This window comes from Rhipicephalus microplus, chromosome 5 (genome assembly GCF_043290135.1).
Source record: "Rhipicephalus microplus isolate Deutch F79 chromosome 5, USDA_Rmic, whole genome shotgun sequence".
NCBI lineage: Eukaryota > Metazoa > Arthropoda > Arachnida > Ixodida > Ixodidae > Rhipicephalus > Rhipicephalus microplus.
The window spans coordinates 2,666,053-2,694,040 of NC_134704.1; the positions used below are offsets into that span (position 1 = coordinate 2,666,053).

At 47.0% G+C, this 27,988-nt stretch overlaps 1 protein-coding gene across 6 annotated transcripts in view; it reads right to left on the reverse strand.

Annotated features, from left to right (window-relative positions):
• Positions 1 to 27,988, reverse strand: part of LOC119174039 (E3 ubiquitin-protein ligase SHPRH) — a 394,742-nt gene that overhangs the window by 57,744 nt on the left and 309,010 nt on the right. For 5 of the 6 annotated variants that reach the window (XM_075894712.1, XM_075894713.1, XM_075894715.1 and 2 more), the window contains one exon: positions 19,230 to 19,316. In XM_075894712.1, coding sequence (XP_075750827.1) covers positions 19,230 to 19,316 — 87 coding nt within the window. Of the gene's footprint in view, positions 1 to 19,229; positions 19,317 to 24,740; positions 24,933 to 27,988 lie in introns of those variants that run through there. The other variant, XM_075894714.1, reaches the window with a different exon arrangement.

The window sequence follows — 27,988 nt, forward strand, 5'->3', positions numbered from 1 at the left end:
AACAGCAAGAGTCAAAATTCGTACGTCAACGTTTGTAGTCACCTGCCTCGTTCTTCATGACTGCTCACGTCAGCTGATTCTCGGCATGGACTTCCTTTGGGAAATACGACGTCATCATAAATCTCTGTGAGCACATTGTGATCTTCTCAACTCAACGCGCAACAGTTCAAGATGCTGATAACTGCAATAGACCTGCGCTGCATGTTGCTGACGACACTGTGACTCTGCCGCCTCGAGCGACTGTTCCCATCGCAGTCACTTGAGAAGACCACCATGACGCTTATGCATTTCTGCTGCTCCAGGCTGTATATGCCGCCCGAAGTGTTATGATTGTCCGTGACGGATAGTCACACGTACTAGTTCCAAATTTCAACTACGAACACCACCATCTTTTTCATGGAACCACTGAAGCTTATGGAGACTCTGTTGTCGACGTCATGGAGTGCTTCGTGTTCGAGGAAACGAATGATGATAAGAAATTTCTAGACCACATCGACCTTAATTCGGGAGGCTTCAGTGGAGTGATATTAGCTTTGATGAGAAGCATCCTATTGTTTTGTCAAGAGAAAGCCACATGTAAGAACTCTTAGTTCTTCATGCACATTAAGTGACAATGCACGGTGGCATTGTGGCAAAATTGACGCATTTAAAGACGAGGTTTTGGATTGTTCGAGGCCGACAGATGATGAAATATTGTCGCAAAGACACAGATACGCAGGTACAAAATAGGGCGTTTACTTTCGTAACCCAAGGGCCAGAAACGCGAACACCAGAGCACGCACACACAGAACTACTTCGTTCTCCTCCTCAGAGGCTGGCTACTATAGTTGCCAGCCTACCTTGCGTCAATATGTTGTAAAAAAATGCATCACATGTAGGAGGTTTAATACCCGACCAATGACAAAAGTAACTTCACCACTACCGGCTGACAAGATAACGCAGATGAGGCCATTCGACATAGTTGATATAGACTTTGCTGGAGTGCTAAATGCTCGAGAGAAAAAAGGCAGCAAAACTACAAAGTTGCAAATTGTGATATGTAGTAACAAGAGCTGTACAACTAGAGTTGGTGAAAAAGATGTGATCAGAAGCATTTGTACAAGCATTCCGAAGATTCATAGCTAGAAGAGGATTGTGTACAACAATTTAGTGACAATGCAAGAGCATTCAAGAAATATGAGAAAGAGATAAAGAAGATATTAAAGATGGCAGATGAAAGCGTGCAACAATATACCGTTAACCTGAAAGTGAAATGGATTTTATTGCAGAGTTAGCTCCATGGTGGGGAGGATTTTATGAAAGACTTATCAGAAGCTTTAAGATGTTCATGGCAAAAACTACAGGAACTCGACTTATGGATGAAGAAGAACTACGGAATGTGATTGTTGAAGCAGAAAGAGTAATTAACAACCAGCCTCTTATGTGTATGATGATCCTAACAAGCCCCAACCCATCACACCGGCGGATGTTATAGGAGGCAGGCAAGCAATGAACAAGTAAAAAGGCAACAGACTTGGAGAATAAAATTTGCTGAATTACTGGAGTGCAAGAAAATAGGCCATGATAACATGGTGGAACAGATGGAAAAGGGAGTACCTGAGGGAGCTTAAGTGTGCCAGGAGAAAAACAGAAGCTCACACGACTATACAAAAAGGAGATGTACTTCTGCTTGGAGAAGTGCAAAAAAGAACACAGTGGCAACTCTGCAGGGTCGAAAAGATTTTCCCAGGCAAGGATGAACTAGTGAGAACATGCTTGCTTCGGACACTTGAAGGAAAACTGGTGAAGAGGCCGGTTCAACTGCTGTTTTCACTCGAAGGCTGCTTTGGTTGAATCTGGCTGGAGGAAAGATGTAGAAAACCGATTGAAGCTGGAGCTCGGAGGCAAGCTACAAGAGGATGGCGAGGGGCACGCTCTGTGCATTTTTTTAATGCTCGTTCTGTCAACAATAAACAATGACTTATCGAATCTGCAGTCTCTCTGGTCCTTTTGAAACACCTACAGTAGTGTGTCACTATTCCTATGCTCGTTTTAAAAAAAAGTTAAATGTTTGATGGCCTAGTCATCTAAATTATGCAAAAGTGTGTACGTAATCCCATCAGCTCTGGGTGCTGTGTTACGCTGAATGTTTTGAAAGGCATCGCTAACCTTAGCTTTTGTAATGTTCTCATCTAGAGGCGTACCGTGTACGTGTGGGTAATCGCGGAAGGCAGGACGAGCGCCTGTAGGTACATATTGTTGCTGTAAGGTATGTAGTAGTGTGCTGTCACCGAGCCCTGATTTGTGGAGAATGGTGCGGATTGTGTTAGCAGTGTGTGATTTTGTTTGTGTGGGATTTAGGAGAGTGTGCAGTATATGCCACATTCGAAATGTACTTAGTGTGCTGTTGAGGCGATCACAGAAGTTGTGCCAATTGTTGCTAGTGAGGGTGTCCGCATAGGCCTGTGCCTCAGTAGCTAGTTGGGCGATGTGGAGACGAAGTTTTCGGTTGGGCTTCTGCCCCCGCCACCCCCGTGTCAAGCTTCTGTGAGTATCTCAGAGATGCAGCAGATGCCAGTCCACATCCGACATCTCCGTCGTCATAGTGATGCATTTCGTAGCTGTCTTAAAATCGGACTTAAGCTGTGTGATCCAAACCTCAAGGAAGGGATAGTTTTGTTGGGCAATGGACGTACGATTACACCTAATAGTATCCCAATTCGTTATTGTTATTATTCGATCTGGGGTGCGCATGGCTGGTACCTGGAGCTCGGTGGTTAGTACCTATATAGTGATCACTGCCTAGATAATCATGAGGTTGCACCAAGAGTGGTGACTAACCCCCTTTATTTTCGTGAAGTCAGGGCATGTGTCTCTGCTGACACTATGCGGTTTGGTTGATCAGGTTCCGTCAGCAGGGTCATATGATCAATTGCGAGAGCCTGTCGATGGTCTCGGCTTTTGGGTATTTCTGTGGGGTAGCCCCAAGCGGATGGAGTGCATTGAAATTTCTTACCATGACTTCGTGTTTGCCCAATTTGCATCGTCTAAATAGATGACCAAAGTCATCCTTTCTCGCACTTGGTGCACTGTAAACCTTAAGCACATACAGGCTTCTATCGGAGCGAGAGCACAGGACCAATTCAAAAAGTATGTGCGAGATAGACGAGCTTTGAAGGGTGTGTTTTATAAAAACTAATGTTGCTGTGCTATGCAGTGTATTATTCGTTATATCTGTGTATGTGGTGCAACCAGGAAGTGTAGGGGTACTACATTGCACCTCCTGTAATGCTATGACATCAGGAGTATTTGGCTGCATCACAAAAAATTGTGTTAGTGCACCGCCTTTTTTCGGTATTCCCTGCAATAAATTCCACTGCCATACACGTAGAAGTTTAGCGGTGGCACGCGTTGACCTACGGTTTCTGGCCATGATCATCCCTTATTGGTGCCTTGTTGGTACATGAAGGCATTTCAGACTGCCCTAAATTTTGATAGAGGGTGGTGGGGAGCGAGGCTGCAGTAGTCACGGCAGTTGGGGCGGATTTTCGGGACGATGATATGAAGCGGGAAGGGCGTATGTAAGGATGCGTTCGCTGTGTTTCACAGGTTGCAGATGTGGAGCGCTAGGGTGCAGGTGGAGTAGCAGGTAGGTGGCGAAGCGCAGCCCCTATGTGTTGTTTAACATCCGCAACAATCTACTGGACAGTGGGTTGCAGAGCCTGCTGGAAAAATTGTTGGAGTAGAGCTGTTAGTTCTGCCATAATAAAATCCTTCATTTTCAGCAGTTATACCTCCATAATAGCAGCAAACTCTGTCCTTAAAGAAGTAGCCATTTCATTCAACGCCCCTCATGTGTAATTGTATGTGTGTACTGCCATAGTTGGTGGCATGTGAGAGTGAAGCTGAGTGTTCACTGACATGAGTTGCGGTGTTCTTTGCTGCGTTGGTGTTTCTGTAAGTGAAGGGGAAATATGTGTAGAAGAAGGAAGAGGAGGGAACTGCTCTGCCCAGCTTACCGTTAGTGTTTTTTGGCGAGGAGTGCTATGCTGGCCATGATCATGTGTTATCCCTTCATTGCGTCTGGCTGAAGTTCCCTGCAGGCCAGCAGGAACGCGCTGAAACGACAATTTTCCTCGTCTGGGCCCCGACTTAACCCTGGGATGACTCTTTTGGCCAGCTCCACTTCTGGATGAGCTGCTCTGGCGTCCAGGGCTGGGGGATGGTGACTGGTCCTTCCGGGTGAAAGGAGCTGGCTGGGATAGTTTGCGTCGGTTGACTGGCGGCAAATACTGGTTTGAGCATGGTTTGGCAGCCGTCGAGTAGTCACCTCCGCAAAGCATGCAGCAAAAGTGGCATTTGTGGTTCTTTGTTGGTATTGGTTCCCCGCACAATTGACATTTTGGTTTGTCAGGAGGTTGTGGCCACACATCGTCGTGGTTTCCTGTTTTATTACACTTTCTACAGTGGGGAATAGTCTGTTTGTAGAGGTAGCAGCAAAGAGCCTGCCCATATGCATTGACAAAGATTGGCACGGCGACGGTCGAAGGGAGGCTGAGGCACGAGAAGTCCTTGAGAACCGACGTCGCCGCAGCGTGGCACGTAGTCGTCGCCATGTCGATCGTCAAACCGTGGCCTGGGAGGGCGAAATGGATTGACGTGGTGCCAACAATGACGGGCTATGTGGCCCATACCTCCGCAGTTGAAACAGAGTGGGCGCCTGTCGACATTGTGCCAGGTGTCTGTTTTGCGAAGTTTTGGCCGCCGTGACAACTCCTGTGAATGCCGTGATGAAGGCCATGGCATGCCAGAAGACGACTGGTTATATGGCGGCTGGACGGCAGGGAGCCTCGATGTCTCCTTCTGTGGTGGTGACCAAGGAACGGTTGCAGGTGGTGGGTATTACGAAGATGGCACCAGTAGGGAGCTTTGAAGGGCAGCGGCGTACGTCATGGGACGCTGCTCACGAGCACGATCAGCCATCAATAATGCCTGGCAAATTTCGTCGCGGACGACTTGAGCGACAGATGCCATGGGTGTGTTCACTACCGGAGTCCGCAGCCTCTGCAGTACTTCGCGAACAATCTCTCTGATCATGTCACGCAAAGAGCTATGATTATCAAACATCATAGCAGTGGCATGAATTTGGGGGCTGCTGGACAAGCGGTCATACTGTCGGCAGCGTTGATGAAGTGCCCGCTCGATAGTCGTGGCTTCTTTTATAAAGTCAACGACGGTGCTTGGCGGGTTGCACAGAAGTCCGGCGAACTGCTCTTTCACGCCGCGCATGAGATAGCACAACTTCCTACCTTCGGTCATCTGCGGGTCAGTCTTTCAAAAGAGACGTGCCATGTCCTCGACAAACACTGCAACGGTTTCATTGGGTTTTTCGACCGTTAGGTCTAGTAGTTGATGGGCGCAATCACGTCGGTCGACATTGGCAAAGGTTTCAACCATCTGCTGGTGAAAGGCAGTCTATGTGGACAAGCTGTGTTCTCTGATTTCGTACGAAGTACGAGAGCTGTCATCAAGATAGAAGTAGGCGTGCGAGAGCTTCGCTTGAGCAGACCACTGGTTGATCTTCGCAACACGGTCATAGGGATCTAAGCAGTCTTTTATGTATTCATGTGTGCCACCACCAGAGAATTCAGGCACCGGTGGTTGAAAAAACATTACTTGAGACAGAGCGGGAGGACCGGTGCCCTGAAGTACCAGCTGAGGGTTGGTGTTGGCCATTTCTAGAGGTAAGTGATGTTTCGTAGAACACTCCTGCGAGGGGGTGAATTCTGGAGAAAGGCCGTGTAGCCGACGACTGAATCGATGGACAGGAGTTGCATTAGACGCATCCAGGCTGGATAAAAGGCTCCGACCAGGGGTGTGGAGCATCGGGCAGCGTTGCGGCCCAGCACCTTCACCAGTGAACAAAGAATGGCAACAACTAGCGGAAGCGGAAGAGCGTGTTCAGGATCAGCTGTACAGCAAGGCGCCTGCTTTGTCGTCGTCTTCCGAAACCCCCCGTCCCACTAGCCGGAATCGGCAAAACAATCCCATTGTGCCATGATGGTTCTCTTCATATACACAAGAATATATATATATATATATATATATACCAAAAGCAAAAGTGATGCTGGGTCCGGGAAAGATTATTCGTATAGAGAAGAAGACGCACGTACGAAGTGATTTTATTGACGTTTTGGCCCTGGGTCCGGCCTTCATCAGAATGATTCTGATGAAGGCCGGACCCATGGCTGAAACGTCAATAAAATCACTTCGTACGTGCGTCTTCTTCCCTATACGAATATATATATATATATATATATATATATATATATATATATATATATATATATATATATATATTGAATTACCACGGGTTCAGCTGACACTTTATTCAAGCAACAGCGAAAATGGCGCCGATCATGAAGAGGAAAGGGTGAAGACTGATGATGGTTATTGACAGATGAGGATGACGTCCAATGAATTCTTACACTAATTTCCCCCGTCAACGGAAGCGGCCAGCCTGGTCGCGAATTACACTGGGGAACGCATACAATAGGGCTTGAGACGCGAAACGTCAACAATCTCTGTCCCGCGGCAGCGTTGGTGAGTGGGGACATGAACAGGTGTGACAAGGTAGTTCACCGGTGAGGTCTGTTCGATAATTTTGTAGGGGCCAAGATAGCGTGACTCAAGCTTCTCGCATAAGTCAGGCGTTCGCGCAGGAGTCCACAGAAGCACATCGTCGCCAGGGCGGTAGAGAATGACACGGTGAGTGGCATCGTACCGATGTTTGCGATCTTCTTGGCTAGCTTCGGCGTTTACACGGGCAAGACGACGGCATCGAGCAACACGGGACAGAAACTGGTCGCAAACGAATGGTGAAGAGTTGACGGGGCCAGAAAATAATGAAACGTCGAGTGGTGATGTCGGTTGGCGTCCGTATACTAGGAAAAATGGAGAATAGCCTGTGGTTCGTTGAACTGACGTATTATAAGCATACGTGACAAAGGGAAGTATGGCATCCCAATTGCGATGGTCCGGTCGTATATACATGGACAGCATGTCACACAGCGTGCGATGAAATCTTTCCATTAAGCCATTGGTTTGCGGGTGATAGCTAGATGTTGTTTTATGAACTGTTTTTGATGCTTGAAGAACTTCACTGAGCGTGCTCGAAAGAAATGCCTTGCCCCGGTCGCTCAAAAGAACACGAGGGGCTCCGTGACGTAGGTAAATAGCATTCAAGAAGAAAGTTGCTATTTCCGAAGCAGTTCCTGAAGTGATCGAGGCCGTCTCAGCGTACCAGGTCAAGTGATCAACCGCGGTGACGATCCATCTCTTGCCGTCTGATGTAGTTGGGAGGGGCCCGAAGAGGTCAATTCCGACGACAGAGAACGGCTCTGATGGACAAGGAAGTGGTTGTAGGGTCCCGACTGGAGCAGTAGTGGGCTGCTTGCGGTGTTGGCAAAGTGCGCACAAGGCGATATATTTAGCTACCGTCGTGGAAAGACCTGGCCAGAAGAATCGACTGCGGATGCGCTCGTATGTTTTGTAGTAACCCAAGTGTCCTGACGTTGGGTCGTTGTGAGAAGCACGCAGAACTTCAGTGCGTAGTGCGCGTGGTACGACGGGAACCCATCGGTAGCCTTCCGGGTGGAAAATGTATCGATGTAGCACATCGTCCTCCAACTTGAATAGTCGAAGTTGTTTCCGGAGTCTGGCATTTGGGGAAGATGAAGCGCCGGTAAGCCGACCGATGATGTCAGTGCAATAAGAATCGGCTCGCTGGCGAGTGGTAAGTACTGACGGACGGGTGGATGAGGGTAGAGAAGAAATCGATGATATCGACGAGGCGTCCTCCGTATAGCTGATTTGACAAGGGGATGTGACGTGCGCCGAAGACTGTGGCAAAGGGCATCGTGACAAAGCGTCGGCATCTTGGTATTGTCTTCCAGTCTTGTAGATGACGTCGAAGTCATACGATTGTAACCGGAGAATCCAGCGGCCAAGTCGTCCCGACAAGTTTTTGATTGTGGACAACCAGCAAAGAGCATGGTGGTCTGTCACAACAGTAAAATGTCGACCATGTAGATACGGACGAAACTTTTGGATGGACCAGACAACAGCCAAGCACTCTTGTTCGGTTATCGAGAACTTCTTCTCTGCAGAGGTCAGAGAGCGGCTTGCATACGCGACAACTTTCTCGCGAAAGGCATGGTCGCGCTGGAGGAGTACGGCGCCGATTCCTTGTCCACTAGCGTCAGTGTGTAATATCGTAGGTGCCTTGTCATCGAAATAACAAAGCACCGGTGGGGATGTGAGTGTCTGCTTGAGCTCTTGAAACGAGGCTTCGCATTGATCATTCCAATCGAAGGAACCGGTACTAGCAAGGAGCTTGTGGAGAGGCGCGGCAATAGTCGCAAAGTTGCGAATGAAGCGGCGAAATTACGATGCGAGTCCAAAGAAACTGCGTAGTTCTTTGGAACAAAAGGGTCGCGGAAAGTTGAGGACTGCGGAAATTTTGTCCGGATCGGGCTGGATGCCATCTTTACTAACGAGATGTCCCAGAACTCTTATAGCTGTGTTGCCGAAATGGCACTTCTTTGTGTTTAACTGAAGTCCAGCATTGGAGAGACATGCGAGCACTTGATCTAGGCGTTGCAGATGATCAGAAAAAGTAGAAGAAAACACGACAATATCATCGAGGTAGCATAGACAAGTTTTCCACTTGAGGCCACGAAGAACAGTGTCGATCATCCTTTCAAATGTGGCGGGAGCATTACATAGGCCGAATGGCATTACGTTAAGCTCGTAAAGACCGTCCGGCGTAGAAAAGGCAGTCTTTTCTTTGTCTGCTTCGTTCATTGGTATTTGCCAATACCCGGACCGAAGGTCAAGGGTGGAGAAGTATTGGGCGCCTTGCAATGAGTCGAGTGCATCATCTATACGGGGCATCGGATATACATCCTTTCGGGTAATCTGGTTGAGCGCGCGGTAATCAACACAAAAACGTACCGATCCATCCTTATTTTGTACCAAGACAACGGGTGATGACCAAGAACTGGTAGAGGGTCGTATGATGTTTCTTTTTAGCATATCGGTCACGTTCTCGTCGATGATTTTGCGCTCGGCCAAGGAGACTCGGTAGGGACGACGGCGTACAACAGTCTGACCTCCAGTGTCGATGCGATGATGTGCAACTGTGGTCTGTCCCAGTGCCGAAGCCTTGGCGTCAAAGGAGGCCTGGTGTTTTGTTAGCTAATTTAAGCAACGACTCACGTTGAGAAGCCGAAAGGTCAGGATTTACACCGGGAACAAAGGAGGAGGAAGTAACAGACCGGGCCTGTAGTGGCTGAGCTGTCAAGGCGTCAAGTGAGACCAAAGATACTGGTTTGGTATCCACATAACATGACAATGCAGAACCTTGAGGTAGGAGGACAGGCTCCGGGGTAGGGTTCAGGCCAAGGATTATCGCAGCACTGTCTTTCAACCGCACCAGGCTGGAGGGGACTACAACGCCGCGAGCTAGACAGTGGCTGGAAGGGGTGATAAGGACGTCACCATTGGCAATATTCGAAGAAATGATGGCGATGAGTTGCTCCTGACCCGGGAGCAGTATGGTATCGGAAGCTGTGAAAAAACGCAATGATTTCTCGTCGACACGTTCTCTGCAGTGATCGGTCTCGGTCATCTCGACTACACGTTGACGGCAAGAAATTAATGCAGATGCTGATGAGAGAAAGTCCCAACCTAAAATTAGTTCATGAGCACATGAAATTAAGACAGCGAAGGTGATGTGGTGACGAATACCATCAATGAAAACACGCGCTGTACATTGGGCTGATGGTCTAATTATTGCTCCATTGGCCCCAATCAAAGATGATCCAAGGTAGGGTGTCTTCACTTTCCACAATCGAGAACACAAGTCGGCACGAATAACTGAAATAGGTGCTCCCGTGTCCACCAAAGCCAACACCCGTACACCTTGCACAGTTACCAATAACATGTTTGATGGTCGTTCAGGAGGACTTGTGACATTTCGCCGCGATGTAGTTTTCCCTCCAAAAACTGCACTGTTTAGTTTTCCAATCGCTGGGCAGCCAGTTGAGAGACAGGTCAAAGGGGTGAAACAGAGCGTCGACGTGGCGAAGGGGAGCGTGGTCGGGAGGCACGTGTGTTGTTGGTCGTGTTGGAAATGCGCATAGGAGACGGGGGTCGGTGGTTGGCAGGACTGTCGCCATAACGGTAGTAACCTCGTGCACATTTGTCGTCTCGTTCAAAAGCGGCATAACCACGATGTTCATCTTGCTGCCAACGTCGACAGACCCGGAAAATGTGACCTCGAATTCCGCAGTAGTAGCAAATAGGCCGTGGGGCCCGCCAGGAAGAATGGTAGCTAGAGTTCGGTGGACGGGCGACTAGAGGTGCGAGATGTTCGTGATCAGGCACAGATGGTAGTACTTGAGACGGCGAGGGTTGCATTGAAGCGATCTGTGCATACAAAGCGGGTTGGGTGCATGGTAGAGCACGGTGGGTGCTTTGAAACGCTGACATTTCTTCCTTAATAACGCCACGCTGATCGCTAGAAGCGGGTTGAGCGGGAACGTTGTTAGAAGGAGGTAAACTGTAGGCTTGCAGTTCCTCACGAATTATGGCTCGAATGATGGATCGGAGCTCCATACTGTTTGCCAGGGGGTTCTCAGAGAAGTCGGGTCGCAGGCAGATTGACTGCAGGTATCAAGCCGCTGGCATACAGAGACGACGTCGGAAACCGTCGAAGGGTTGTGCGCGACGAGGGCGTTGAAAGCGGTAGGTCCGATACCCTTCAAAAGGTGCCGGACACGATCACCTTCTGGCATGGTGTCGTCGACACGGCGGCAAAGTGCAAGCACATCCTCAATATAGGAGGTGTAGATCTCACCCCAATGTTGAACTTGTTCTGCCAATTTCTTCCGAGCAACTTCTGAACGGACGGTCGGTGTGCCGAAAATGCGTTGGAGCTGGTCTTTGAAGGAAGACCAATCGCGGAAGTCGCTCTCATGATTTAGGAACCACGTCTTGGCAACCTGAGAGACGTAAAACTGGATGCGTGTTAATTTCGATGCCTCGTTCCAGTTGTTGTAGACACCTACGCAGTCATAGTTGTTGAGCCAGTCTTCGACATCTTCGCCAGGCAGACCGAAGAAGATTGGAGGCTCCCGAGGGGGGTTGTTGACCGGGCTAGGGTTGGCGGTGGGTGGTTGAGCCGGCGGGTGGTTCGGTTGGGCTTGCTCTTGCGCCATGGTGCTCTGCTGGCGTAAGCGACGTCCCGAACGGAGCTCCAGGAGGTGGCTTTGGATGGAGAGAGGTCGAAGAGATCGGGAAGCACCTCCACCACTTGAAATACCACGGGTTCAGCTGACGCTTTATTCAAGCAACAGCGAAAATGGCGCCGATCATGAAGAGGAACGGGCGAAGACTGATGATGGTTATTGACAGATGAGGATGACGTCCAATGAATTCTTACAATATATATATATATATATATTGTAAAGAAGAGGAAGTACTCCAGCGCAGAGGCAGCAGCATCGAGTGCGCAGCAGCGGCTCGAGCTCGGAAATTGCGGCTGGTGCATCGCCTTCCAAGCCTTCCAAGCATCAACCTTTCTGCTTAATAAATCTCCTTTATGATTGGTAGAGCCGTGCCGGGTACCGTCCCTTACACCTTCCCGCTACCATCCTGGAACTCCGTTCTCGACGGCTACCTTCTGCTATGCCGGACGCCGATCAGCAGACGCTTCCATCTCTTCCGGCCACCTGTCCAGGCAGTGTTTCTCAGCGGGAGCCTCCAATCTTCAGTGGAACAGATGACAACGACGTTGAAGAGTGGCTCTTGACTTTCGAACGGGTGAGCGCTTGAAACAGATGGACGGACGCGGACAAGTTGACACGCGTTTCGTTCTATCTCGCTGGTGTAGCCAGTCTTTGGCTTAGAAACCACCAGGCAGACGTCCGAACGTGGCCGCAATTTAAAACGTCGATTGTAGCAGTCTTTGATCGACCTGCCGTCCGAAAACTTCGTGCCGAGCAACGTTTACGCACACGCGCACAAGAAACGTAGTGAAACCTTCACAAGTTACATAGAGGACGTCGTCGATTTGTGCAGACGCGTGAACGCCGAAATGACGGAAGCTGAAAAATGTAAGCACATCCTCAAAGGGATTGACGACGACGCTTTTCAAATGCTCTTGGCGAAAAGCCCGACCACTGTTAACGACGTAATTAGCCTCTGCCAAAGCTACGATGAATTGCGGAAGCAGCGAGCTCTGACAAGACGTCCTCCAGCGCACGATTTGGCATCGCTGTCTAGTGTGATCAGTGGTCATGACCACGCGTCACTAATAGCCGAAATAAAAGCATTTTTCCGCGAAGAAGTTGCACGACAGCTTTCCTTGGTGCCTTTCACACCAGAAGCTACCACAACTTTACCATCATCTCTACGTGACGTCATTCAAGTAGAGGTCGCCGAGGACTTACCAGCTGCTCGCGAGCCTAATCTTGTGGCTGCTCCTCTCACCTACGCCGCGGCTGCAGCCATACCAACTCGCAAGGCGCCTGCGCCTCCGTTCCAGCCTCGCGCGAGCTATCCCCCAGCTCCAGTTCACTGGACCAGCACTAACACCGCCAACCCGTGGCGCACCCTCGATAATCGCCCGATATGTTACGCTTGTCGATACCCCGGACACGTCGCAAGGTATTGTCGCCGCCAGACGTATATCACCAATGAAAACCGCCGTAAGCCTTTCTTCCCGCTTGACTCCAACGCGCGATACGGTTCCTCCACTCCAATGCCAGGCCGCTACCAGGACGACCCCCGCCCTCGGCCGGGACGTCTTCGCTCGCCCTCTCCACGCCGCCGCTCGCCTTCTCCTATGCGTCGACGGCCCGCACCTAACGAGGAGGAAAACTAGACGACGCAGTTCCTGAGGCAAGAACTGCGCAAGTTTCGGTTTGCCCAAGTCCTCATTTGTCACCTACCAATGTTATTGATCTGTTCGTCGAAAATATCCCTACTGTCGCTCTTGTAGATACCGGTGCAGCTGTTTCGGTTATAGATGCTGAATTTTGTCGCTCAATTCGTAAGGTTACGACGCCTTTCTCCGGATTATCGCTTCGCACAGCCAGTGCTCAACCTGTTCAACGGACCGCAGTATGTACAGCCCGCGTGACAATTCAGGACGTTCTGTATACGATAGAGTTCGTGGTTCTTTCATCATGCTCCCATAATATTATTTTGGGATGGGACTTTTTGTCGCGTCATAACGCCGTAATCGACTGTGCTAGGGCTGAGGTCGAATTTTGCTCACTGGATGACCAAGCGTCCGTCGACACCCAGTTGGCCGCTAAACTTGTCGTTAGCGATGACACCTACATCCCTCCACGTTCTTTTGCGTTCGTGCCAGTTTCATGCAGCGCCATATCCGACGGCACGGTCTTCTTCACACCATCTCCAATATTCGTCGCCCGAAGAGCTCTCCCCCTGCTTTTTGCTGCTCTCGATCTTGTAGAAGGGTCAACCACAATGCCAATTTATAATCATGAGTCGTTGTCTTTATCCCTACTTTGTCGCGAGTGCCTTGGCCACGTCGAGACAATCAGTTCTTCCAGAATTATATCCGTCCCCGATGAGGTGCCTTCTACCTCCGTCTGTGAACTGGCTGTCGTCTCAGCGCCTGACTCAACGTCGGCAAACATATTTCAACCATTCATCGCTGCAGATTTGACATCTTCGCAGCGTTCACAACTCCTCACCATTCTTGAGAGCTACCGCCACTCTTTCGACGTTGAACAAACATCTCTCGGCCGTGCCTTAGCAGTAGAACACCACATCGACACTGGGTCCCACTCACCGCTGCGACAACGACCATATCGCGTGTCCGCTACAGAACGCCGCGCCATTGCTGACCAAGTAGACGACATGCTTCGCAGAGGCGTCATTCGACCTTCACAGAGCCCATGGGCGTCTCCGGTGGTTCTCGTCAAAAAGAAAGACGGTTCTATTCGTTTCTGTGTCGATTTCCGGCGATTGAACAAGATCACGCTGAAGGATGTCTATCCACTACCGCGCATTGTCGATGCTTTGGACAGTTTGCAGGGTGCCGAGTTCTTTTCCTCGTTAGACTTGCGGTCAGGCTACTAGCAGGTGCCTATGGCGGAGGCCGATCGCCCCAAAACCGCTTTTGTCACGCCAGACGGCTTATATGAATTCACCGTCATGCCCTTCGGACTTTGCAATGCACCTGCAACGTTCGAACAAATGATGGACAACATCCTGCGTGGACTAAAATAGAAGATATGCTTGTGTTACCTCGATGACATCGTGGTCTTCGCCCCTAACTTTGACACACACTTATGTCGCCTTCAGCAAATCCTTACTTGCTTAACTAATGCCGGTTTGCAATTAAACCTCAAAAAATGTCGATTTGCCATGCGTCAACTGAACATTTTGGGCCACGTTGTTTCCAAGGAAGGCATCCTCCCGGATCCCGAGAAATTGCGAGCTGTTACGGCGTTTCCTAAAGCTGCCACCATCAAAGAACTTCGAAGTTTCATCGGCTTGTGTCCGTATTTCCGGCAATTCGTCCGAAACTTCGCGTCTATTATATCACCTCTCACGCAACTTCTCAGCAGCTGTAAAGACCTCTTATCGTGGTCCCCTGCCTGCGACGAGGCTTTCACCACCCTGCGACGGCTTCTTACGACGCCACCCATTCTACGCCATTTCGATCCTTAAGCTCCAACTGAAATCCACACCGACGCCAGTGGTGTAGGCCTGGGTGCTGTGCTCGCACAGCGTAAACCGGAACATCAGGAATACGTCGTGGCATACGCTAGTCGCACACTTACCAAGGCTGAGAGCAACTACAGCGTCACAGAAAAGGAGTGCTTGGCCATTTTGTGGGCCCTTGGAAAGTTTCGCCCATATCTATATGGTCGTTCTTTTGACGTCGTGACCGACCACCACGCGCTGTGCTGGCTTTCGACGTTAAAAGACCCATCTGGCCGCCTCGCTCGCTGGGCGTTGAAAATTCAAGATAACGACATACGCGTGGTTTATCGGTCAGGACGGAAGAATGCTGACGCCGACGCCCTTTCCCGTTCCCCCCTGTCCCAGAATGCCACAGCTGACTCCGCTTGCGATTCCACATTGTCATCGCTTGGCTTTGACACCATTGCTATCGAACAACGCAATGACCCGTGGACTGCGTCTCTCCTCAATCATCTCTCCGACACTTCTGAACTCCCAAAGACGCGAACGCTTCGGCGCCAAGTTCCACACTTCTCGATACGTGACACGCTTCTCTATCGACGTAACTACGCACCAGAGGGACGCAAGTGGCTGCTCGTCGTTCCACGAACCCTGAGGTCGCAGATTTGTTCCTCTTTTCACGCTGACTCACAATGTGGCCACGCAGGAGTCTTCAAGACCTACGAAAGGCTTCGACATCGCTACTACTGGCGTGTCATGTATACCTTCGTCCGCAACTTCGTCCGCTCTTGTGCCGAATGTCAGCGCCGAAAATCTCCATCACACGCCTCCGCCGGTGAACTGCAGCCTTTACCATGCCCTTCCCGACCCTTCGAACGGGTTAGAATAGATATTTATGGGCCACTTCCATTGACTCCGACTGGCAACAGGTGGATAATAGTTGCTATCGACCACCTAACGCGCTATGCTGAGACCGCTGCTCTTAAAACCGCTACAGCACAGGAGGTTGCCACTTTCCTACTGCGTCATTTTGTGTTGCGTCATGGAGGCCCTCAAGAACTCCTCAGTGACCGCGGCCGCGCCTTCTTGTCCGAGGTCATTGAAAAATTGCTCGCTGAGTGTGCTATTGTACATCGCACATGTACCGCTTACCACCCACAAACCAATGGGTCTACCAAGCGCTTTAATCGTACTCTCGGTGACATGCTATCTATGTATGTGACGCCTGACCACTCTAACTGGGACTTAGTTCTCCCATTCATTACATACGCCTATAATACGGCAACGCAAGCGACAACAGGCTTCTCCCCTTTTTACCTCCTCTACGGCCGTCACCCCTCCCACACCATTGACACCATTTTGCCCTATCGACCAGACGCGTCCGAGTGCCTACCGATCTTGGACGCCGCCAGACACGCAGAAGAATGCCGCCAGTTAGCTCGTCGCTTTACCTGCGATGACCAAAACAGGCAAAAAGCAATTCATGATGCCCAGACCTCAACTCCCGTTTTTCTTCCGGGTTCTCTTGTATGGCTGTCAGTGCCGCATCGCACACCTGGGCTCTCTTCCAAACTTCTGCCAAAGTACGATGGGCCATATCGTATTGTCGAACAAACTTCGCCAGTAAACTACCTCATTGAGCCTCTTATGCCACCATCAGACTTGCGACGTCGCAACCGCGAGGTTGTACACGTCCAGAGGCTCAAGCAATACCACGGTTCAACGCCCCCTGCCCAGTACTAAGTCGCCAGGATGGCTCCTTTTTTCTCCGTGGGGCCATTGTAAAGAAGAGGAAGTACTCCGGCGCAGAGGCAGCAGCATCGAGTGTGCAGCAGCGGCTCGAGCTCGGAAATTGCGGCTGGTGCATCGCCTTCCAAGCCTTCCAAGCATCAACCTTTCTGCTTAATAAATCTCCTTTATAATATATATATATATATATTTTGTACTACTTGCCAAATATATACACACTTTTACCCCTAATATTACATGTCTTTGAAAACAAAATTCTTCTCTAGGCAACAAAGAAATCTGGTTTCACTGGCGAGACTTCAGTGCATTTACCCCCTCTTGACAGCTAGAATATGCTAAGTACTCCTGCAATAACGAATGTTTCAGGTAGGGATATCCTACATTTTTTTTTTTTAATCTCTTCGCCAGTGTAGAACCCAGAAGTTTGAGAAATGGAGCACCCCTGGTTTGACAATTTGGGGACATGTTTTCTTCAACAAGCATCGGTGTAAACATGGCTGGTAGCATTTTGTCAGATGATGATAGCAATCTGCTTTTAAATGTGAAGCATTTCTTAGCGAACTTCGGCGACTTTGAGCGTATCTATCTATCTATCTAGCCGTTTACGTTTGGGTGCTCTCGTGGTTTACCTCTTAACTTGGCATGAACCAAAATTAGCATGGGAGGGTAAGATGGTCTGACGAATATGATGCGCTGGTCAAGACATTTATAATGTCACAATCTCGTCACACACTTCATCAAACACTTCCCTCCATACAGTAGCACAAACCCACGGGCGGGTATGTGCCACTAGTATGCGGGTATGTGCCACAGGTGATTGACACTTAGTATCTACCCAGGAACGATCAGAAAACATGGGCTATTTTAACGTGCGAGTGTTAAGAAATACTCGACATCGGTAGCGTCGACCCGATTATTGCAAAGAATAAATGTCAGGGTCCCAGCTGGAATCGAACACGAGCATTCTGCGTAGCAAAGAAGCATTTTACCACAGAGCTACGCCAGGTCTCGGAACTACCTTTTCAAATAGGCGCTAATCTTTGCGAAACGTCAGTAGTGGTTGCAGTGCTGCCTACCCAATTTTATAAGCATTACATATGTACTCCTTTGATACAGTCGTCACGTCGGGTTAACGTCAATTGTGGTTAGTTGTCATACTCTGAAGTTGATTTATGTAGCAGTGTCCAGGGCCAGCGTTCGCACGAGCATCAGCGCTTCATATCAGCTTCTGGTATTGCTAATACGCATGTTCTAGTTGGCATCGTTGCACAAGTGCAAACAACTGGTTATATAAAAACCTGCAACTCTTCATGATATGCCTGTGCGTGCAGCATTTGTACATATATTGAGCGTCATTTCATGATGTGTTGCTCAATAAAAAAATTGAAACACAGTCACCTTCTCTACGCATGTTTCGTATAACATTGATTCCCATGTACGTGGGATTTGCCGAATCTTATTATTTTTTTTTCCTACTGAGAACAGTTTTCTGCTGATGCTTCTGTTGGCAACTACTTGGCACATGATGTTTCAAACATTGTTTCCTGAAATTAGCTGGAGGGAACTCTGGTGCTGCCATTGTTCAGCCACCATAGAAATTATGAGTAGTACATAAAATTTGCCTAGTCTCTGTGCTCACGGGCTTCAAACGCATTTGTGGCTTTGCTGTGTTATAGTTTTGTTTCAAATAAAAGAGCAAGCCATTGCAAACTTTGCGCGCTGGTTTGAATTAGTGAGGCTCAAAAGGTCAAGGTGGTTAAGCAGATTCAGCCCATGCTCACTGAAGCGCCGTGCATTGCAGCTCCCATAGACACTAGCATCAAAGTTCCCTCTAGTGTATAAGGTTTCAAATGATGACACTTGCGATGACATGCCAGCGAACATTCTCTAGATTGCCTAACTGTTTGCTACCGCACCTCTCGCTATGAACATGCCGAGATTTTTCGTGTATTGCTGACGCACTGTATTGGACTTTTTTTAAAGATGCTGCCTTTTATTAAAAAGCACAAGTTGCTGAAGCTGTGAAAGGCAAAAAAGGGGTGAGTATTGCAGAGAACTTTGGTGTGTCGTGCAGCTCGCTGGCTAGAGTTCTCGAATTGATGGGCAGCATGAAATCAACAATTTCTTTCAATAAATTTTGCTTGTGTGAAGTAATAAGTAACAAAGACCATTTCTGTCTTATTCATCTCTTCATAAGACAGTCCCCTTTCAGGCTATTGCATGGTGGTTAATAACAGCAAAACTGTGACATGCACGTAACTTATTTTTCATTATCAAAAAGTTTGATTTCCTAAGAGTACAGAGCATACATAGACAGCTATTGCAAGTGTTCTTTAAAAAAAAAAGACAGATGTAGCATTCCATATATTTTCCAGTTAAGTTTGTTCCAAGTGACAACGGTTTTAAATAAATAAATATTTCTTAGGACATCAATGATGCAGCAATGAAAGCAGATACAACTTATTCTTGAAGGTACAGAAAAAATTTTATTATATTGCACTTGATGCTTAATGTATGTTTCATGAGCGGGTGTGGACTGAGGGTACATATGAATGTGGTTTCAAAAAAATAAAGTACTCGTAAGCAGTTTAAAGCTTCTCGTGGTCTGTGTGCTTTAGGGACCTAAAGTAGATAAAAATGCCACAGCTAACTACTTTTTATTCACAGGAAGGTGCAGATCTCAGAAATTGTGCAGTTGCTAAACACTATGCGGTCGTCTAGAATATCAAAGCGGTAATGCTAGAATTACAAACCTTGAAATTTGGTCCTGGCTTAAGAGTGATGTGGGGCACTTGATTTGCTTCCAATGCTTTCTTCAGGACGTCAATCACTGTGGACCACTGAGAAAAGATCAAAGATGCCAAGGGCAAACCATTAACGAGCTTTGTTGACATAGCCAGACACATCTTTAAAAGAAGCATTTCCTCTTCTAAGGCAGAGGGAAGATACATCCAACGCCCTTTTGTCTCTATTTCATAAATACATTAAAGCCACTCGATCACCGCCAGCACATCATTCCTCTCGCTTATGGCACAGACTACACAATGACAAGTACTGCTGACTGAGAAAGTTGGTGCATGACAATGATGACTTCAGCTGCTTCCGTGTCTACGGACAACACTAATGCTTTTAACTACTCATCCCTCCTGTGTTCCATACGACTGTGGAACGATCTTCCCAATAGCATTGGCCTTCAGAAGTATGACAACATATTTCGCGAGCATCTGATAAATTTTAGCTAGTCAATTTTCTGTCATGTCTATTGAAACCCCGTTTTCTTTTTTTTTTTCAAATTTATTTCGTCAGTAATGTGATACTGTTGTTTTCAAGTTTTGTTGTACTTGAAATTATTTCACTAGAATAACTAAATTATTTCACCAGGAATTAATACCATAAAATAGACTAGTTCTTTATTAGAAGTTATTTTGCTGTACTGTTTCTTTTTTATGTTATTTTACACTGTTCCTACTTCTATGTATCAACTCTGTTTTTGGTGTCATTCTAAATTGTTCTTACTTTTTATTGACCCCCCCTTACACAATGCCTCTGCGAGGCCTGTAAGGAATTTGTAAATAAATAAATAAAGAAGTCAGCACCACTGAGTGACGTCATGGGAGGATGGACGTCGCCTCTGGATCTCAAGTGGTATCCAACCAGAAATGACAAATGCTGGTTATTTCTGGTTGGATACCACTTGAAAGGCCCTTGAAGCTATCCCTTCAAATGATTCCCACCTGCCCCGAGTGCTACTTCAATATTAAGAATAAAGAGCATGCAATAAAAAAGATGTCTTCCAGTGGAATCATGCATAGACAGCAGCTGCTTAGGCAAACTATAGATATTTATAATGAAGATCAAATGCTGTTCATCATCGAGATAGATGTGGCATTGGGTGGATTCGGTTGTCTTACTCAGTCTGTGCCAAGCAGAGCTACAGCCAAGGAGGAGATACATCTTCATAGGTTTACCAACTAGCCCGATATACATATTTATAAGAGGAGGAGAAGCAGATCATCTGGCTTCATTAGCAAGGTGCAACTGCCAATGCATTGCTCTAGTGTGGCACAGCTGCACACAAATATCAGCGGCAAGTGGTGAAACACATGCAGACACCGCCTTTCTAGTAGGCAACAAGAAGAGCTCATTAAAATCCCCCACAATTACAGTATCCTGAAATGCAACATCTGGGCCCACCTGTTAAGGTGTTTCAATTGTGTGAGATAAGAGAAAAACAACTTCAGAGAAACGTAAAAGTATGCCTCAATCCACAGCAATGCTTCGCTGGTGCTTAGGTAGCATTGATTTGTTAATTCTGACAGTGACAGCACATGCACTGGTGCCATGGCACAGGCCACCCCACTAGCAACGCTTCTTAGATATAACAGACATATTGCCATGCAGATTTAATTTCGATGTATTTAGATTTCACCCACAAAGACAGCAATGCTAAGGACATATCACAACGCAATGCTTGAGAAGCTTCACAATGGCTGAAGATTATTCTGTTAAGATTGCATCCAGGACACAATTATTCTAGTTTATTCTTCAGTTTGTTCAACCTTCAGCAATAAAACTTGAATTTTTTAAACACATGCATAAAAAGTCAACACATTGTACCACTAGGCGAATTAGTGACAGCCAGAGTAGTAAAAATTTAATTTTTAGAGCAGAAAAAATTGCATTTTAAGCCAGAGAGTACAAAAGAAAACACAAGCCTTTTAGTTGTGGAACAGCACATCATGTGTAAAAAAAACTATTTTATGGCAGCTGAACGAATAACGTTCCACAATAGAATAATTCATATGGTAAAATTGCAAGGTAGAAGAGTAAGAAAGGAGAAGAATAGAAAAGCTCAAATTTTTTAATCACAGAGATTCTATTTTGGCATCAATGCTTCTGCAGTTTATCAAAGAGTGGATGCAAAAAAATACAGGCACGTATGTAGCCAGACTAATGGCACCTTCTACAAAAAAAAAAAAGAAAGGCAAAAGACTCCACTCGACTGCTCAAGGCCTGAGACACAGCGAAACTGGCTGAGCACGATGCCGGTCGTCCAGTAGACTGAATCCTGACATAGAGCTAGCATATGAGCAGCTATCCACCCATGATGATTAGTGGAGTTTTGTGGTGCAAGAGCCATGGGTGGCCAAAAAGCACCATATCTTTTATACGATGTAAATGATGACCAATGACTACGATAACAGGGTGTATTACGGCTGTATAGAAGCCTAAAATTATGTGCTATATAGAAGCGTAAGAGATGTGTATAAACGATAAACTTGTGATACTGATATACGATGTGATGTATGGGTGTGAAATGAATTACCAATGACCAAGTTATTTACAAGCGAGTGATTGTAAAGTAGCACGAATGCCTCCTCATTTGAAACCAAAGGATGAAAGGCAGGTGCTTCTCCGAGTAGCTACCGCAGCAACAACCTCTGCAGAGAGAATATACTACGGATTTCTCTCATATATATGTCATGAAAGCTATGAATTTATCTAAAAAATGCAAACGACTGGAATGTAAAAAACGTTTCTTTGCCAAGGAATATCCGAGGATGAAGTTAAATGTGTTCTTGGTAAGCTGACTGAAAATGCTTTTTTCGAATAGACTTTAATTCAATACATTGGATGAGGATGTGGTTGACAGTAAGCGATTCAACACATCTATCACACAGAGGTAGATCGCCACCGCACAAAAGGTGTGAATGTGTGCAGTGTATATGTCCGGTCCTTAGTCTTGTAAGTGTAACTTCTGTGTGGCGTGATTTTGACACTGGTGGCCAATTGCCAAGGTTCGGCTTGACGACATGTAGTTTGTTTTGTGTGTACCTATCTCATGTGTTCTGCCAGTAAGCTTTGAACTCTCGTTTGAAGAATGATTTCAAGTCAAGCGATGGGACGGGCATCAATGAATTGGCAGTGCTTTCGTTGACGAATGCGGCGAGCTGGTCCGCCATCACGTTACCTTGAATCTCGCAAAGCCTTGGCACCCAGACAACTGTAATGTGCTGTTTGGATTTGTAGACAGTGCATAATAGTGAATAAAACGAGACAAGGAGAGGGTCTTTCTTTTCTCTAAAAATTTGCAGAGCTTTCACCCCGCTTAGCAAGTTCGTGTAGATTACTGCCTTCTGTAGTTCTAATTCTTCAAAGTGTTTAATGGCTGCAAATATAGCAGAAGCTTTTGCAGTGAAGATCCTTGTATGTATAATGCTGGCCTCCAAAAATAATGGACTGACCGATATGTACGACACAAAAGAGTAAGTCTTTGAGGTGTCTGTAATGAACTCTACAGGGGTGCAAGAGCCAAAACTGAATTTAGAGCAATTTTCGGAGCAGCACAATTTTACTTTTGGAGCACTACAATGCAAATTTGGAACATGTTAGGAGAAATGAAATAACTATTTTTTTAATCACAAAAAACCAAAATTGGAGCTATAAAGCACCTGCCATTTATAAAAAAAGTATGTCCAAGCCATTCAACATGACCTAAATCATCCAGAGTACACATGAACACAGCTGTTTCAATAAAACTTGCATTTCGATCTACCGCACTGAGCAAACAAAGATAAGTCCACATTAGCACTTGTCCCATCTATCGTTTGACAGAATCCTTGAATAAAAATGTAGATCTGCCAAACTGGAGACCTTGCCATTCAAGGAATTCGTGAAACTGAAAAGAAGAGGTGGCAAAAAAAAAAAGAAAAAAAACTTGTGCAGTGCAATAACTGATGTGGATGCCGCAGCAGCTTTTGGAAAAATGCTTTATTGCACAAACTACAAGAGTATATGTTGACATGGAGGGTTGCTTAATCGATTCACTGGGTGGCGATGGTTCTAACACAGTACATGACTAGTAATGATGCATTAGGCGCCACGTCTCCAAGGCGCCAAAGCCTTATCTTAGGCTGCCATGACATGCGAAAGCTTCGACATCAGGTGGTGGCCATTCTTCCCAGCGCCCATCGGATGAGGACGAAGTGGTGAATGAGTCCGAACAGCAAGAGAATCTCGTGTTTCGCGGACCTAAGAAGGAATGTGACGGCACTTCGATGACACCCAAGGCCAATGATGAGTGTATTACCCCAAAGAAAGCATGAACTTATAATCAAGAAGATTACAGCGATACTACGATCATCGACTTCGCGGAAATGAACTGTGATATGGAAGCGGAAGACCTGCCTTTCACAACAGTCACGTACAAGAAAGCCCGACCAGCGAGGATACCAATAATTTTCAAGCTGACGGCCCCTAACGCCTCATTCTGGAAAGTCAATCCAAACAAACTGGCCAGTGAAGTGGTATCTGCTGCTAAAGAAATAGTGCAGTCATTCCATGTCAACAGAGATGGCAACTTTTCTGTGTGTCTCTACAGTTTCTGCATCCTTCAGACTTCTTGAGTTTACAGATGTTGCTGGTCTTAAAGTGGCACCGTATATACCGCAGTCGTATGTGAAAAACCTAGGAAAGATTAGACAAGTACCAGTACAATACAGTGAAGATGAACTACTTTAATATTTAAGAGACAGCAGTGTAATTTCAGTCAAGAGACAAACTAAATAGCTCCGTCGTGAAGATGGTTCAGAGAAGCCACATTTACTTGGCAGTGTCATTCTTGAGTTCTCCCCCGACAAGCCATTGCCGCCTCGTGTTCTCCTAGGATTCACAAGTCAGTGGAAGAGTACCTACAGCCCGCTACAGGATGTTACAACTGTCAATGATATGGACATGTTGCCAAATCGTCTCATGGACAACTTGACTGAAAAATCTGCACCCGAACACATGATTACAAAGACTGTACATTGAGAAATCATCCCAAATGTGCCAATTGCAATAGAGACCATGTAGCGGCGTATGCTAGTTGTCCGAAACATCAGGCCGCTACTCGACTAAAGCGACAAAAAAATTTCCTTGGAAAAGCTCCAAAAAAGAGATCGCCTTGTCCGAATTGTGAAACAGTGCATCCACTCCCTATGACTTCAAAATCACAGAAGAGTACATCACCGCTAACGTATGCGACGGTAGCCAAGCATGCTTCAGCTCAGAAAAACATAAGTACAGCCAAAACGGACCGTATAGGACCATCATTAAGCGTTCAAAGGCAGAAAAGCGACAGCAGGACATTGAAACCATCAGCATTTCAAGATAACCATGCGTCTACACCTTTTACCTCATCAAAGCCAAAGGCACAAGAGCAACGTGCACCGAAAACAAGTAATGTCGATATTGAAACGGCCACTAAACACACAACAGCGAAATACACTTCAACATGGCTTTAATCTGACAGCCATTGCCACCAGCCTCACAGTTTTCAAAACACTTTGTTTTCCTCATTCTCTGTCCTGCGGCTTTAGTCTGCTAGTATCCCTTGCTCTGAAGGCAATCGTGTATTTCCACAGGCCAATGATCTTCCAGAGGTGAGCACCATCCTTTCATTAGAGCCTCTAGCACTGCAACAAAAAAATTGTTGTATAGCAAAATGGCTCTACAAACGAACAACTATTTCTGCAACACAGCTGTGTTTCAGTGAAATGCTAATGGCCTTAGGTCCAAAAGCACAGACTCGGTATAGTATAGCTTTCTTGTTTTGTGTCTAAATGAAACCAACGTTAGCCCTGACTTTAGGATTTCTAATTAGGTGACATATGCATCAAGAAGAAATCCACGCTTGAGCAGGGCATTGTTATGCGTACGGCGCGACATACCTTCTTTTTTTTTATACTCGTCGGACTCAGACGTTGTAGAATTTGTAGGGTGCAAAATTCAATTCCAGAAGCTTACCATCTACATAATTTGTGTGTATTTGCAACCATCCACATGAATCTCCGAATCATCCCTGGTTTATTTATTGGGACCTGCCCTCGTCTGTGGAGATTTTAATGCGCACAATACTACGTGGGGCAGTACTCATATTAATTCCTGTGGGAGAACACTTGAAAAAGCATTTGATCGATGTGGTCTTGTTGTACTGAATTATGAATCAGTAACATTTAAAGAGCTTATAATTATGCCAGCTGTCTAGATTTGGCTATAGCCTCTCCTGACATTGCATGAGATATGAACTGGTGTAAACACCTCGAAACACGAGGCAGTGACCATTACCCAGTTCTCATGCAACAAGAGACAACAACAAGCGCAAACGACAATATTAACCTCAAAGCTAACTGCCTGGAAACTATTTCATGAACATACTGGACGTGACTTGGTGGGGGTTAATGAACTGGATACATTTATGTCCTGCATTAAAAGCAGTTACTCCCATGCTACAAAGTTTAGAGCTGTCCCAGCAGGCCACTCCAGTGTAGGTGCAGGCTATGAGTGCCTACGAGCAATTAGAAGACAAGCAGAACGTCGCTATCGCTGCACTGGGAGGCTAGAAGATTACAAGGAGAGTCAGGCCACACACATCCAATGTAACTGTCACATGCGCAAAAGTTATGTCAGAAAAAAAGGCACGATTTCTGCAATTCATTGACGCCATTTACTCCAATTCCAAAATCTGCAAACAAACCCTGTTCTAAGTCATCCAGTATTCCAGCAAAACCCATACAGAGCATGGGCCATATCTCTTAGATTATGCGAGCGTGATGTTGCTAATATAAGTTTTGCACATTTCTGACTGGAACTGAGCAATTAACTACTGCACTGCACAATTCTGCAGAGCAGCAAATCCAAGATGCATATGCTTTATCACATGCTCAGCTGGATAACACGTATTCTCTACTAGAGTTGCAGAGTTGCATACTGCTCTATCACTAACCCGCGTAAGAACGAGACAGGTTCCGAGAACATGTTCTTCTACGGATATATAATGACGTGTGGACGAACGCATACGTTCCAATGTGTTGGAAAGTCACAAGAATCATCCCACTGCTAAAGCCCGGTAAATCACCGCTTTCTCTTGACTGATTTCTACCAGTCAGCCTCACTAGCTGTGTATCTGAAGTCATGGAAAAAATAGTTGACAGAAGGGTACAGTGATGGATTGAAGCTAACAACTCTCTTCCAGAACAGATGGCTGGCTTCAGACGACGGTGATGCAGTATGAACTGCGTCTTTGACCTCATTACATTTGTAGAACATGAGACGAGCTGTGGAATCGTGGCTGTTGTGGCGTTCATAGATATAAGAAAGGCGTTCGACTCTGTGAACCACCTTTCTGTGCTGTACGAGCTTACCTTACTAGGAGTTCATGATCGCATCCTGCAATGGATCGCCGACTTCCTGCGTAACAGGCAAATATACATTTCTACCAATAATAGAGACAGCGATCGCTTCAACATGAGCACAGGTGTACCCCAAGGAAGCATTCTCAGTCCGCTTCTTTTCAATGCTGCAATGGCAGGTCTTCCAGAAGTGCTGCCTGAAGCCTTGAACATATCTATGTATGCAGACGACATACGCATATGGACGTCCCACAAATCCCTGGAAGTGATCAAGCATCGGCTTCAGCAAAGACTAAACGCAATAAGTGATTACCTCAAAAAGCGAAGCATGCAGATTTCTCATGCCAAATCAGTAGTTCTGCCGTTCACAAGAAAGACAGTGAAAAACTTGATTTTTTTGTGGATGGCCAGCGAATCGAAATCGCACAAAAGCATTGCTTCTTTGGTGTTACCTTAGACAGCCAACTCGGATGAAGTCAGCATATTGCTGATTTAGAAAGTCAAGTGAACTGCACCATAAATGTTATACTTCGCATAGCGGGAACAAAATGGGGCGGTACATCAGCGTCTCTACTCCACATTGTGGTGACCTCCCGGCCGCGACTACATTACCTACTCGCGTGTAGTGCACCGCTCCGTGCAAACTCAACTAACCAGGTGCTTAGCACGGCGCGGCAAAACAGTGTTCGAATAACAGAAATACACAAACACTTAATTGCCTTTGGTGGCACCCCTAACAGCACAACGTCCGCTCCCGAAACGCGGAAAGCAAAGGCTCCCGCACGCGGACGTTCACGATAAGGGGAAAACCGCGAGCACAACGCAGCTGGCAATGGCGAGCTTTAACATGCCGGTCGGAAAAAGGTCCTTCGCGGCTATGCTGTGCACTATCACGATGGCCACTGGGCCTGGTCACGAGAGTTAGGGCAAACCTCGTATGTGTAGGCCTAAGGCAAGTGCGGCTTGGTGTGGTGCGACCACTTCAAGCACTAGGCACCGCTGTTGGCTTAGCGTATGGTACCGAAGCTAGCACTCAAGTAAACATGCCTGCCGGGGACACCAAGGCCCCCAGGCAGGCTACAGCCCGGCAATTCCCAAAAGGGACGCGGACGAAAGAAACACATGCTTGCCAGGCGCCGACCAACGAAGAAGAGACCCTTTCCGGCACGCACGTGACACGGCCTCGCTGATTCTCGCAGCCTCCGAGAACACGCGTTGCACCCACGTGTGGCACGATCTATCACCACGTGTTGTTACCAGAGCGCGAAAAAGAGAAAAGAAGCAGCCGTACAGCGGAACGCTCGCGAAATGGTCGCGGGCGCACCTCAGATCCCCACAAC